This window comes from Triticum aestivum, chromosome 7A (genome assembly GCF_018294505.1).
Source record: "Triticum aestivum cultivar Chinese Spring chromosome 7A, IWGSC CS RefSeq v2.1, whole genome shotgun sequence".
Taxonomy (NCBI): domain Eukaryota; kingdom Viridiplantae; phylum Streptophyta; class Magnoliopsida; order Poales; family Poaceae; genus Triticum; species Triticum aestivum.
In genome coordinates, this window is record NC_057812.1 from 504,305,882 (window position 1) to 504,319,927 (window position 14,046).

A 14,046-nucleotide genomic window follows, 5' to 3' on the forward strand; every position below is an offset into this window, starting at 1 on the left:
AAGGTTTTACAAAACATTAAAAGTATAAGAACTAAAGTGAAAAAAGAGAAAAACCGAAAAGGGAAACCAGAAACCGAAAAACACGGGAGACGCCGTGCGCGCGACAAGTGTCGCGCGCGGAGCGCCTCGGAAAAGTCTCCCGACCGCTCCGCGCGTGACACTTGGCGCGCGCGGAGCGCTCCCCGACTAATCGTTGCGAGGAGCGCTCCTCAATTAGTGATTTCGAAAAAAGGTATATGCAGGCCGGCGCGGGCAAGCCCGTATAATCAACCTGTAAAAAATCTCTAAATATACCAAACAGACTCAGAGCTAACTCTTTTTTTTTATTGTCCTTTTCCTCGCGTTAATCCAGCGAACAGGTGAACAAGGAAAAACGCGAGGCGAGCGCGGCGCGGGCGGAGGCCAGGACGGCCAGGGCGAGCGCGGCGCGCGCGGAGGCCAGGGCTGCCGGGACGGCGCGAACGGCGGCCGGATCCAACGGCCGGCGCATCGAGCTAGCTAGCTCGCTCCGTTGGAGAGCCACGGGCGAACGCGATGGCCGGGACGGAAGGCCGGCCGGCTATCGGATGACGGCGGGTAAGTGCGGTGGCCGGGGCAGACGAGCGCAGCGGGCAGGCGGCCGGGCGCGGCGGCCGGACGAGCTTCATGGCATTCGCAGGAGCAAAGATTCCTCAACCGGCAATGTTGACCGATATGCAGGGTCTTGTCAAAGTTGTCTTTAAAACTATATATATGAGGGTTTCGCATTCGCGTTTACTAGACTTCTTAAAAAAAATTATGGGTCGAACGATTTTGCTGGGTCTGTTCGGGCTCGTTTTTTCGACTGAAACCGCAAAAAACGGTTATTTTGCGAGTTTGACTATTTATACGGGGTCTGCTAGAGATGCTCTTACTACCTCTAAAATAGATGGCTCAACTTTGTATTAACTTTGAATGGGAGGGAGTAGATGTGAGGTACGATGTAGTAACATAGTCGGACCCAAACATAATTATACTTCTAACAGCGCTGAGCATCCGCTGAATCCTCTGGATTTGTTTCGAACGACCCGGCCTCCTAGCTTCATATCTTGAGAATTTATCGCTGAACAGCGGAAGATTGCACACATTGCCACTCAGCATGATACTTTTGTTACTACCACAAGAGAGGAGAGTGCACCAGTTCCAGAATCCAGCGTTTAGCCGGATCATCATCATCAGTACATAAATATGGCTAGAGCCGAATAGATTCCATACATGAATGAAGATACCTATATCTGCTCAATCGTGTGCCCACAGAAGTGGCCGAGTGGGTAAGGTACGGCCATCAGAAATCCAAACCGTAGTTCAGTGCAATTACAAGGGATGAAACAACCAATTACACGTGACACACCTCAGGTAAACTTCAACAGGAAAAGAAAAATCCAAGGCTTGCTCACACCTCTACCGGTACCCTACAGGTCATCTGGCGCCTTTTCACCTCCCCTCGGCTTTGATCAGCTGAGAGAAAACCCGGCTCATCGACACGTCGGAGAGGTCGTGGTCAGGCTCGTGCAAAGCTCCGTCCTCCGCCATCGTCACGCTGATGCTCTCCATGGCACTGACGTGCTGAACCTGCGATGACAGGTCGACGATCCGGTTCATGCTGTTCACGTCCGACACGGTCGAAGAATCCACGTCCTGGAGCTGCAGGACATACTCCAAGTTCCAGAGGACGTCCCCCATCGACGGCCGCTCCACGCCGTAGTCTGCCAGGCACTTCTCCACCGTCTCACCGAACTTCCTCAGAGAGTCCGGCCTGATCGCGCCGGAAAGCTTCTGGTCGACGATCTGGTGCAGCTCCCCTCTCTTCTGCCACTTCATTCCCCACTCTGCCAAGTTCACCATTTCCCTCGGGAGTGAAGGGTCGATCACCGGCCTCGCACAGAGCACCTCCAGCATGACAACACCGAAGGAGTAGACGTCTGACTTCTCGGTCAGCTGCTGCCTTCGGAAGTATTCAGGGTCGAGGTACCCAAAGCTGCCCTTCACTGCAGTGCTGACGTGAGTCTGATCCAGCTCAGGCCCAGTCTTTGATAGCCCAAAGTCGGCGACTTTCGCGAGGAGATTCTCATCAAGCAAGATGTTTGCAGACTTGACATCACGGTGGATAATGGCCTTTGCAGAACCGGTATGAAGATAGTGTAGCCCCCTTGCTGCTCCAATGCAGATCTCCAGCCGCTGCTTCCAGTTGAGTGAGGGGTTGTCTGAACCATACAGGTGGCTTTTGACGGTTCCGTTCTCCATGTACTCATAGACCAAGATCATCTCATTCCTTTCATCACAGTACCCAATAAGAGACACCAGGTGGCGATGACGCAGACGCGAAAGGAGTTCGATCTCTGTCCGGAACTCATTCAGACCTTGCTGGGACTTGGGGTTTCCTCGCTTCACGGCAACCTTTGTGTCATCCCTCAAAGCTCCCTTGTAGACTTTCCCAAAACCTCCAACTCCAATCACCCAGCTCTCATCAAAATTGTTTGTTGCTTCTTGGAGCACATTGAAGGCGAAGCGATATCCATAGCTTCCATTCAGACCTGATGTTAGTGTAGTACCATAAGAAGTTCTACTTCCTGTACTGAGAGACGTGAGCCCATTGATAGAGAAAGGCATCCAGGTCTTGGAGTGCTGCTTGTCGTCGGTCTTCTTCCTCCGGCAAAGCAGTACCACAACAAGGACAATTATCAGAAGCCCAACAACCCCAAGGACTGAGCCAATAATTATGGGCAACTTTTTGTTTGAACCGTTATTCCCAACAGTGAAAGCAGAACCAGAGCCACTGCCCATCTTCATAATCTCAAGGCCATTCAGAATCCCATCAGGCAATGCATTGTTCAAGGTGGATGGACCAATACTGATGCTGAGCTTGCTCGACGCATCATTTGAAGAAAGAACCACATCAACATAGATAGCTGTAGCCAATTGATTCACCGATTGCTCTGAGAGATCAAGATCATGCTGTGCAAAGAATCCTCCCACATATGCATTGAAGTAGAGCTGGTTCAGTGCCTTGCTGACTATATCACAGAAGTGAAATCTTATCAGATAGCTGAAGCCTGCATCCACATCAAACTGCCATGTCATGTTGAAAAGTGCGTTGGATGTGTTTGAAGCCGCCAATTCTGTAGCTGTACTGTACACAATATCAGGGGCCGTCAGTGGAGTTGCTCCACCTTTCCTGTAGTTGATAGCCTTGCCATATTGAGCAGTTTTAGTCACACTGGGGTTCAGTATGTACTTCTGATCCTTCTGCCAAGTCCTCGAGAGGGTATCATTGTTCGGGAAGACCTTCGGACCACCCATGTTGACACGATACACTGTCTCCAGTGACTGTGTAGTCAAACCGCTGTATTGCTGCACAGGGTTGACCATATTGGCTACATCGGCTATGAGATCATCTGGAACAGAAATCACTTCAATTGCATTGATGAATGCAATTCCGTTTGACGGCTTGAAGGAAATGACAAGCTGGTCACGTGTGATGTTCAAAGAGTATTCCTTGAACAGTGGCGCCGTCTTGTCCGGCTGCTGGAAATCACTGAGCAGGAGCACATCTTGGGTCGACACGGTGAACTTGGCGGTGGAGAGATCATAACTCTGGTAGATGAAGGGGTAGAAGTAGAGGCGAACAAAATGCCGCCCCTGCTTCTGGATAGGAAAAGTATAGGATGACGGGCTCGTGAAGATGCGGGCAGTCTGGTAAAGCACCGGGTTGTCAAACGAGGACACCCCGTTGGCCGAGGTGCCGGCAAGGATGTCTTGGGAGGTGGCCACGGTCACCGGAGCTGCCCCATCGGCAGCGAAGTCCCTCCCGAGAACCGTCGTGCCCTTGGCAGACCCACAGTCAACCAGGTAGCTGTCGGCAGGCTTGAAATCCACTGATTGTGCTTTGCAGATCCCAGCAGATGACCAGAAACACAAGATCGCCAAGGTCACCACTTGCAACTTCCTCCTTCCCATCATAATGTTGACCTGAGTGACGAAAAAATGTGCAAAATGTTTGAGATGACATGTACAATTTCAAGCTATATATTACTCCTCTAATAAGAGGATAAAAGCTGGATGTAGAAATATGCAGGAATTAGTAAAGCAAGACTGGCATGTATAGCGGATAGTAAGGCAAGAATATCAGATATACAGAACTGCACTGACTCGCATCCCCAACCAAACTAGTTCTAAGATAGTGGCAAATTGTCAAAGTGCAAAGTAAGTACTCCCTCTGTAAGTGATCTAAACGCTCTTATATTTAGTACTTGCAAAAATTCAAAATTCCCTAGCCCACGGGATCACACCACAGGATCCCCACTGAGATCAGGACGAAGCAATAAAAAATAGTAAAGCAAACAGAATCCTAACTATGGAGGCGTTCTTCACACTTCTCAGGATGAAGAACTGGATTTGTTGGCCCACAGCAATGGAAAGGTCAAGACCAACTAGAACTACCCAAGCAAGCTGGGGATTCTTTACCAAGAAGAAATCAGTCCTGGTGGGAATGGGATCGCCGATCTCCCCTCCAGCCCAATGCAGCAGAAAGGGGAGGAGAGCTCAGAGCTGGATTGGTACCTCAGGCGTGGTGGGCGGCGCCAGCCAAGAGAGGGGGTAAGTGGTGGGCGGCGCCGATTTGGGAGAAGATGACGGCGTGAGAGTTGGGAGGAGGTATGGACCAGACCACCGTTGCTGGTTGAGGTTTGGCAACGAGCGCCGAATGTATTCTACGCAGTATTGTTTATCAGTTTACATATGCTGGTATAAAATAATGAGGAATATGTGAATATCCAGAGTTTCTGTTCCATAATATCTCTCCCTTTTTACCTACTACGACGACGAGATTACTCACATCTTTGCATTCCATCTCATTCTATTTGTGAGGTTGAAGGCATTTCCGTAGCCAACTTCAAATCAGAGCACGAAGAGCAGTACTGCTATTGATTTTTGTTTCCTGATAGTAGATTACTAGTAGAAGAAAATGATAAATAAAACCGTCCCGCTATTAATCCGGAGGGGAAAGAAAGAAGGAAGAAAAGAAGAGAAACGGCAACAGAAATGAAGAAGGCCGGCAAGAACAGTACGCTCGTGAAGAACACAAGAAAGAAGAAGCCGGATCCGGTGAACGCACGCACCTGTCCCGGCCCACCGGAGCGCCCCGCGGCGGGCATTCGGCGAGATCCGGCCCGAGATCGACGCCCCTCCGCCGCCAACCGCTCCAAGCGCCCCCGAGGCGGAGCAGCAAATGCGCCGGAGAAAGCGCCTCGAGAAGAGGCAGAGCCCACCACCACCGTCTGGACCGGACCGGAGGGAGCCGGCAGGGGAAGGGAGGAGATAAAGGTGGCTTTTTTCTTGGACTTGAGGAGTTTTCAGCTTTACTCGGAGCGAGAAAACGCTAGGCTAGAGAGAGAGAGGAGAGAGACGGGAGTTAAGAGGAGGAGGGCGAGGGGTGGCTGCCACCTTGGGAAGGAATAATAACAGCTAGGTTCGATTCAGCAGGACAGAAGCGCAGCCGGTGAGCTGAGCTGAGCTGACAGACACGGTGCTGATGAGCTCTGCTTAGTTTAAGTAGGACTGGTTTAGTTTAGTTTAGTTATTATGCGGAACGAAACTCTGCTGTCTGATTATTGCGTCCGCCGCTGGGGTTCGGCGGTGGCTAAATTTGGGGAATCGTGCACATGCACATGGTGAGCCTAACCCTAACCCTAACCTAACCTGACCGTGTTGTTATTTGGCGCAAGCCGAGGCTCTGCTTTCTCCGCGCACTTGCAAAAGTTTACGGATTGATGCGAAGGCAACGCCAACCAGCGGTGAGGGAACAGTGGCTTGCACCGTAAGCTGTTGTTGCGGCCACGACTATCTTGCGCGCTTCTCCGCCCACATGTCTCGGCAAATGTGTCATATGATCGTATCTATCCTCGACCCCAAGAAGCGATCGTGAATTTCGGACTTTTTTGACGGAAGAAACGCATTTCGTCTTTTTCTCTTGGGAAATAAGGCCTTTTTTGGTTCATGGGATAGAAAAATTATAGGAATAGAAAAATCATAGAAAGTGAAATGACATGCATCTCAATTTATATACAGAAGGAGATGTCATTTGATGCATAGAATAGAAATTTTTTCATTAAATCTTAGCTAATATTTTTTTCCTCCAAAATGTGAAAGATTGATTCATATACTACTCCCTCTATCCCATAATATAAGAGCGTTTTTGACACTATTATAGTGTTAAAAACGTTCTTATATTATGGGACGGAGAGAGTACATAGGAATAGGAATCAATTCCTACAAACCAAAGATCTTCGAAGGAAATTTTCTTTTACAAATTCTATCCTATAAATTCTATAAAATTCCTACAAACCAAATCAAAGGAGACCTAAAATCGCTGCCCTTCGTTTTCTGCCAGGGAAATCGCTTCTCTTCGTGGAGGCAGGGGACCGGAATCGTTCTCGATTGACCCAACAAAAATCGGCATTTTCATCCATGCACTCGTTTGACCACCACGCGTGCGTGCATGCACATGCCCCTGTTAACACTTTTTTTTGGAGAAATGTTAACGCTAACATTTTATTCGGTTCGTGATATTTGTGCTCCTCACGTCTAACCCTTCCGTTCCGTTTTCAACAATAAACATGGTCAATCAGATGGTACTGCCATGTTTTGTACGGAGTATTTTTTTAAGAGGGGGTGCGTATCTATTTTCTCTTCCACATAAGCTAATAAAAACTTGTAGAAAGAAAAGAAAATAATATCGTTAGTTGTAGTGGGCTAAGAAGCATGACCGGTACTCAGAAATCAAACATTTTAGTTCCACGACTAGACATTGTTCTGACTTCCCTGAAGGAGAAGTCATTCGGGAGCAGAAGCAATAAGAGTGGAGCAACAGTGAAGGCGTCTGCAGTTGCTTGATGGAGGGTTGTCTTCCTTTAGAATCATCGTGTCCGCTGTCTTTGTCGGTGTGTTTTCGATTGGTACACCTTACGATGTTGGGATGCAAGTATCGGGGCTGGGTAGTCCGCATAAGATCATGTTGTAGTAGTTTCCTCGGTTTTTTGTTAAATTAATCAGGTAATTTTTAAAAAAATCAATGAGACAAATCTATTGCCCCCGTTTTGAGGAAAACAATATTTTAATTCAGCTTTGCCTTATATATTTATTTACTTTTGAACATAATTTGGATTGATAGTTAAACGCTAAAACAACCCGTGGTCCTTTTTTGAACCCCTCACTCTCGAGAAAAAGCTAGCTGCCACCACTCTCCACCAACAACGCCACGAGTCCCACTCTCCTCTGCATTCTGCTCCGGCGGCCGAAGGGGTGATAATTGTGTCGTTGTGCTTGGATGTGAGGACTCTCGGCCACATGGGCAGTTCAGTGTGCTCATTAGCGCATGCCCCGTAGATGTGGATCACCCAAGGCACATTAGCATGGTGTACTCCTTCGGTTTGAATCGGGGTTTGAAACCAAACAAACTTCTCCTCGGTAGACATATGGGGCAATTTAGATGAGAATTCATGTAGACCTTACTTTCTATTCACCTGTGGCATCTGGGAGATCTGGGAAGGGTGTCCACCACGACAGTACTTCATATCTTACTCATTTGGCTCCTTCACTTGACGGTGACATTTGATCAGTTTAGGCGCGCCACCGAGCTTGTGAGATAATATCTTCCTCAGGTTTGTCTAGCTGTTGGAAATATGCCCTGCAGACAGTAATATATTTATTTATATTTTTCAAGTTCATAATTTAGTTTATATTTTTGTGTATAATTGCATTGATTCTTGAATATGAAATTGGGAGGAAAACTCAATTGCATGTGTGAAAGCATAAATACCAATATGATCCCTAGTCATGCCTCTAAGACTAGCTCATATATTTATGATGATCTTGTTTTCCTGGTCATTTTTTTCGGGAGTACATCAATGGCATGATGCCAGCATATTTTTATAGAAGGTAGAGAAACATTTTTACCAGAAGACCTTCATGTATTGTACCCAATACAGCCGGTCAAATGACACCTCACCAGTAAATAGAGGCTACACTCTCGTGAAGCTATCTGAACACGCTGCACTAGCCTCCCTTCAATTGTTGAGTTCATCAAAGATATTATCCACTGGTGTCATGCCCGAAAGTTGTCGGTCCCGGTTGTGGAAAACCCTAGCGTTCCTCTGATTCCAGAGTCTAGGCATTCGGGATTTTGATAGAGTCAATATCTCTCCTAATTCATAATTGGAATATCGTCCTGGATCTCAGCCACCACTCTTGGAATTTATCAGGGCTAGAGGGCTCAACAACATGAATTTGGAGCCTGATGAACCATCTATACCAAGTTTCTCTCGCCACAACGCAATGAACAATAATGTGATCAACTGTGTCCTCCTCTTCGTCATAAGGGAAGTAGGGCAAAGTATCATCCTGCAGATTATGTCTGGCACGTCGATCGGACGTCAATAGCCTATGTTGTAGGGAAAGCCATGAAAAGATATTGCCCTTAAGCGGTGCTCAATAGCTCCAAATTCACTCCACCCCTATTAACATAGGTTTCCTTTGGCACAACAACCAATAGGGGACTTGGTTGAGTAATCTCCTCAAGCCGCCCTCTCCATCTGAAGGAATCCGGGATAGTGTCATTTAGCATGATAGCGCTTACCCTTTGCCATATTCTATCTAATTGTATAAGCCCAGCGGGCGATAGACTTGGTCCAACATGCAATATCCGAGATAGACAGGCCAAAGCCTCTTTCACTGTTCTTCTATTTTTGTGTCGTGTCTTCACTTTGTTCACAACCAACGAGCAAGGTCCGTCATTGATATGCCATCCATCCATTTGTCAGTAAAAAAAGCACCGTTTTTCCTGATCATGAGCATTGCTAGGAGGCTATTAATAATGAGCACACATTGTTATCAGGACAATGGAGTTGGATATATCCAATTTATGAATTACTTCAAGATCACATCGTTATTGTGTTGTCGATATTTTCATATAAAGTGTTAACGTTTACTTACTTACTTAGACCATGAGAATATTGTATACTAACATACCGAATGGTTACTTTGGGGTTACTGAATGTCACTCTATAACAGGATATATGAATAAAAATAACTTACGGGTAGAAATGTATGTCTCAGCATCGATAGTTCAAGACTGGGACTTGCTCCTCAAACAATAGAGAGATACTCTTTGAGACCACTCGGTATTGCTTATCATTATAGCATGTCCAGACACATGTGATTAAGATCACATGATACCAGAATATGGATACGAATAAAGAGAACAAAAGTAGTAACGAGGATAACGAACATAGTGATCAAAGTGTTGATCACGGGGATGTTGGGGAACATAGTAATTTCAAAAAAATTCCTACGCACACGCAAGATCATGGTGATGCATAGCAACGAGAGGGGAGAGTGTGATCTATGTACCCTTGTAGACCGACAGCGGAAGCGTTATGACAACATGGTTGATGTAGTCGTACGTCTTCACGGCCCGACCGATCAAGCACCGAAACTACGGCACCTCCGAGTTCTAGCACACGTTCAGCTCGATGACGATCCCCGGACTCCCATCCAGCAAAGTGTCGGGGAAGAGTTCCGTCAGCACGACGGCGTGGTGACAATCTTGATGTTCTACCGTCGCAGGGTTTCGCCTAAGCACCGCTACAATATTATCGAGGATTATGATGGAAGGGGGCACCGCACACGGCTAAGAGAACGATCACGAAGATCAACTTGTGTGTCTAGGGGTGCCCCCTGTCCCCGTATATAAAGGAGCAAGGGGGAGGAGGCCGGCCCTAGGAGGGGCGCGCCAGGGAGTAGGATTCCTACTCCTAGTTGGAGTAGGTTTCCTCCTTTCCTAGTCCAACTAGGAAAAGGGGGGAAATGGGGGAAGAGGGGAAGGAAGGGAGAGAGGGGCCGCGCCCCAAACCCCTTGTCCAATTCGGACTGGGCTTGGGAGGGGCGCGTGCCACCTCCTGGTCCTTTCCACTAAGGCCCATTAAGGCCCATTGCTTCTTCCTCGTATTCCCGTAACTCCTCGGTACCTCCGAAAATACCCGAATCACTCAGAACCTTTCCGATGTCCGAATATAGTCGTCCAATATATCGATCTTTACGTCTCGACCATTTCAAGACTCCTCGTCATGTTCCCGATCTCATCCGGGACTCCGAACTCCTTTGGTACATCAAAACTCATAAACTCATAATATAACTGTCATCGAAACCTTAAGCGTGCGGACCCTACGGGTTCGAATGTAGACATGACCGAGACACGTCTCCGGTCAATAACCAATAGCGGAACATAGATGCTCATATTGGCTCCCACATATTCTACAAAGATCTTTATCGGTCAGACCGCATAACAACATACGTTGTTCCCTTTGTCATCGGTATGTTACTTGCCCGAGATTCGATCGTCGGTATCTCAATACCTAGTTCAATCTCGTTACCGGCAAGTCTCTTTACTCGTTTCGTAATACATCATCTCGCAACTAACTCATTAGTTGCAATGCTTGCAAGGCTTATGTGATGTGCATTACCGAGAGGGCCCAGAGATACCTCTCCGACAAACGGAGTGACAAATCCTAATCTCGAAATACGCCAACCCAGCATGTACCTTTGGAGACACCTGTAGAGCTCCTTTATAATCATCCAGTTATGTTGTGACGTTTGGTAGCACACAAAGTGTTCCTCCGGCAAACGGGAGTTGCATAATCTCATAGTCATAGGAACATGTATAAGTCATGAAGAAAGCAATAGCAACATACTAAACGATCGGGTGCTAAGCTAATGGAATGGGTCATGTCAATCACATCATTCTCCTAATGATGTGATCCCGTTAATCAAATGACAACACATGTCTATGGTTAGGAAACATAACCATCTTCGATCAACGAGCTAGTCAAGTAGAGGCATACTAGTGACGTTTAGTTTGTCTATGTATTCACACATGTATTATGTTTCCGGTTAATACAATTCTAGCATGAATAATAAACATTTATCATGAAATAAGGAAATAAATAATAACTTTATTATTGCCTCTAGGGCATATTTCCTTCAGTCTCCCACTTGCACTAGAGTCAATAATATAGTTCACATCGCCATGTGATCTAACATCAATAGTTCACATCTTTATGTGGTTAACACCCATAGTTCACATCGATATGTGACCAACACCCAAAGGGTTTACTAGAGTCAGTAATCTAGTTCACATCGCTATGTGATTAACACACACAGAGTACTAAGGTGTGATCATGTTTTGCTTGTGAGACAATTTTAGTCAACGGGTCTGTTATATTCAGATCCGTAAGTATTTTGCAAATATCTATGTCAACAATGCTCTGCACGGAGATACTCTAGCTAATTGCTCCCACTTTCAATATGTATCTAGATTGAGACTTAGAGTCATCCAGATCGGTGTCAAAAATTTGTATCGACGTAACCCTTTACGATGAACCTTTTTGTTATGTCCATAATCGAGAAACATAACCTTATTTCACTAAGGATAATTTTGACCGCTGTCCGGTGATCTACTTCCTAAATCACTATTGTATTCCCTCGCTTAACACAGTGTAGGGTATACAACAGATCTGGTACACGGCATGACATACTTTATAGAATCTATGGCTGAGGCATAGGGAATGACTTTCATTCTTTTTCTACCTTCTGCTGTGGTCGGGCTTTGAGTCTTACTCAATTTCACACTTTGCAACACAGGTAAGAACTCTTTCTTTGACTGTTCCATTTTGAACTACTTCAAAATCTTGTCAAGGTATATACTCATTGAAAAAACTTATCAAGCGTCTTGATCTATCTCTATAGATCTTGATGCTCAATATGTAAGCAGCTTCACCGAGGTCTTTCTTAAAAAAACTCCTTTCAAACACTCCTTTATGCTTTGCAGAATAATTCTTCATTATTTCCGATCAACAATATGTCATTCACATATATTTATCAGAAATGTTATAGTGCTCCCACTCACTTTCTTGTAAATACAGGCTTCACCGCAAGTCTGTATAAAACTATATGCTTTGATCAACTCATCAAAGCGTATATTCCAACTCTGAGATGCTTGCACCAGTCCATAGATGGATCGCTGGAGCTTGCACATTTTGTTAACACTTTTAGGATTGACAAAACCTTCTGGTTGCATCATATACAATAAATCCATTAAGGAATGCAGTTTTTTTATCCATTTGCCAGATTTCATAAAATGCGGCAATTGCTAACATGATTCGGACAGACTTAAGCATAGATACGAGTGAGAAACTCTCATCGTAGTCAACACCTTGAACTTGTCGAAAACCTTTTGCGACAATTCTAGCTTTGTAGATAGTAACACTACTATCAGCGTCCGTCTTCCTCTTGAAGATCCATTTAATCTCAATGGCTTGCCGAACATCGGGCAAGTCAACCAAAGTCCATACTTTGTTCTCATACATGGATCCTATCTCAGATTTCATGGCCTCAAGCCATTTTGCGGAATCTGGGCTCATCATCGCTTCCTCATAGTTCGTAGGTTCGTCATGGTCAAGTAGAATGACCTCCAGAACAAGATTACCGTACCACTCTGGTGCGGATCTCACTCTGGTTAACCTACGAGATTCGGTAGTAACTTGATCTGAAGTTACATGATCATCATCATTAGCTTCCTCACTAATTGGTGTAGTAGTCACAGGAACAGATTTCTGTGATGAACTACTTTCCAATAAGGGAGAAGGTACAATTACCTTATCAAGTTCTACTTTCCTCCCACTCACTTCTTTCAAGAGAAACTCCTTCTCTAGAAAGGATCCATTCTTAGCAACGAATGTCTTGCCTTCGGATCTGTGATAGAAGGTGTACCCAACAGTCTCCTTTGGGTATCCTATGAAGACATATTTCTCCGATTTGGGTTTGAGCTTATCAGGATGAAACTTTTTCATATAAGCATCACAATCCCAAACTTTAAGAAACGACAACTTTGGTTTCTTGCCAAACCACAGTTCAGATTGTGTCGTCTCAACGGACTTAGATGGTGCCCCTTTTTAACGTGAATGCAGCTGTCTCTAATGCATGATCCCAAAACGATATTGGTAAATCGGTAAGAAACATCATAGATTGTACTATATCCAATAAAGTACGGTTATGACGTTCGGACACACCATTATGCTGTGGTGTTCCAGGTGGCATGAGTTTGTGAAACTATTCCACATTGTTTTAATTGAAGACCAAACTCGTAACTCAAATATTCGTCTCTGCGATCAGATCGTAGAAACTTTATTTTCTTGTCACGATGATTTTCCACTTCACTCTGAAATACTTTGAACTTTTCAGACTTATGTTTCATCAAGTAGATATACTCATATCTGCTTAAATCATCTGTGAAGGTCAGAAAATAATGATACTTGTCGCGAGCTTTAATATTCATCGGACCACATACATCAGTATGTATGATTTCCAACAAATCTGTTGCTCGCTCCATTGTTCCGGAGAACGGAGTCTTTAGTCATCTTGCCCATAAGGCATGGTTCGCAAGCACCAAGTGATTCATAATCAAGTGATTCCAAAATCCCATCAGCATGGAGTTTCTTCATGCGCTTTACACCAATATGACCTAAACGGCAGTGCCACAAATAAGTTGCACTATCATTATTAACTTTGCATCTTTTGGTTTCAATATTATGAATATGTGTATCACTACGATCGAGATCCAATGAACCATTTTCATTGGGTGTGTAACCATATAAGGTTTTATTCATGTAAACAGAACAACAATTTATTCTCTTACTTAAATGAATAACCGTATTACAATAAACATGATCAAATCATATTCATGCTCAACGCAAACACCAAATAACACTTATTTAGGTTCAACACTAATCCCGAAAGTATAGGGAGTGTGCGATGATGATCATATCAATCTTGGAACCACTTCCAACACACATCGTCACTTCACCCTTAACTAGTCTCTGTTTATTCTGCAACTCCCGTTTCGAGTTACTAATCTTAGCAACTGAACTAGTATCTAATACTGAGGGGTTGCTATAAACACTAGTAAAGTACACATCA

The 14,046-nt window shown here is 45.1% G+C and overlaps 1 protein-coding gene across 1 annotated transcript; it reads right to left on the minus strand.

Annotated features, from left to right (window-relative positions):
- Window positions 1–1,159: 1,159 nt before the first annotated feature.
- Window positions 1,160–5,456, minus strand: LOC123147844 (receptor-like protein kinase HERK 1). Its single transcript, XM_044567157.1, has 2 exons — window positions 5,136–5,456; window positions 1,160–3,987 (listed from the first exon to the last, which is right to left on the minus strand). Exons 1-2 carry the CDS (start codon window positions 5,169–5,171, stop codon window positions 1,453–1,455), a joined length of 2,571 nt encoding a protein of 856 aa, XP_044423092.1. The 5' UTR covers window positions 5,172–5,456; the 3' UTR covers window positions 1,160–1,452.
- Between the last annotated feature and the right edge of the window lie 8,590 nt (window positions 5,457–14,046).

Bases quoted from the DNA above. Each gene is read 5' to 3' on its own strand.
- LOC123147844 (XM_044567157.1), bottom strand. From the start codon at position 5,171: ATGCCCGCCGCGGGGCGCTCCGGTGGGCCGGGACAG. The intron at 3,988-5,135 runs GTGCGTGCGTTC...TTCGTCACTCAG, and splicing joins GCTCCGGTGGGCCGGGACAG to GTCAACATTATGATGGGAAG.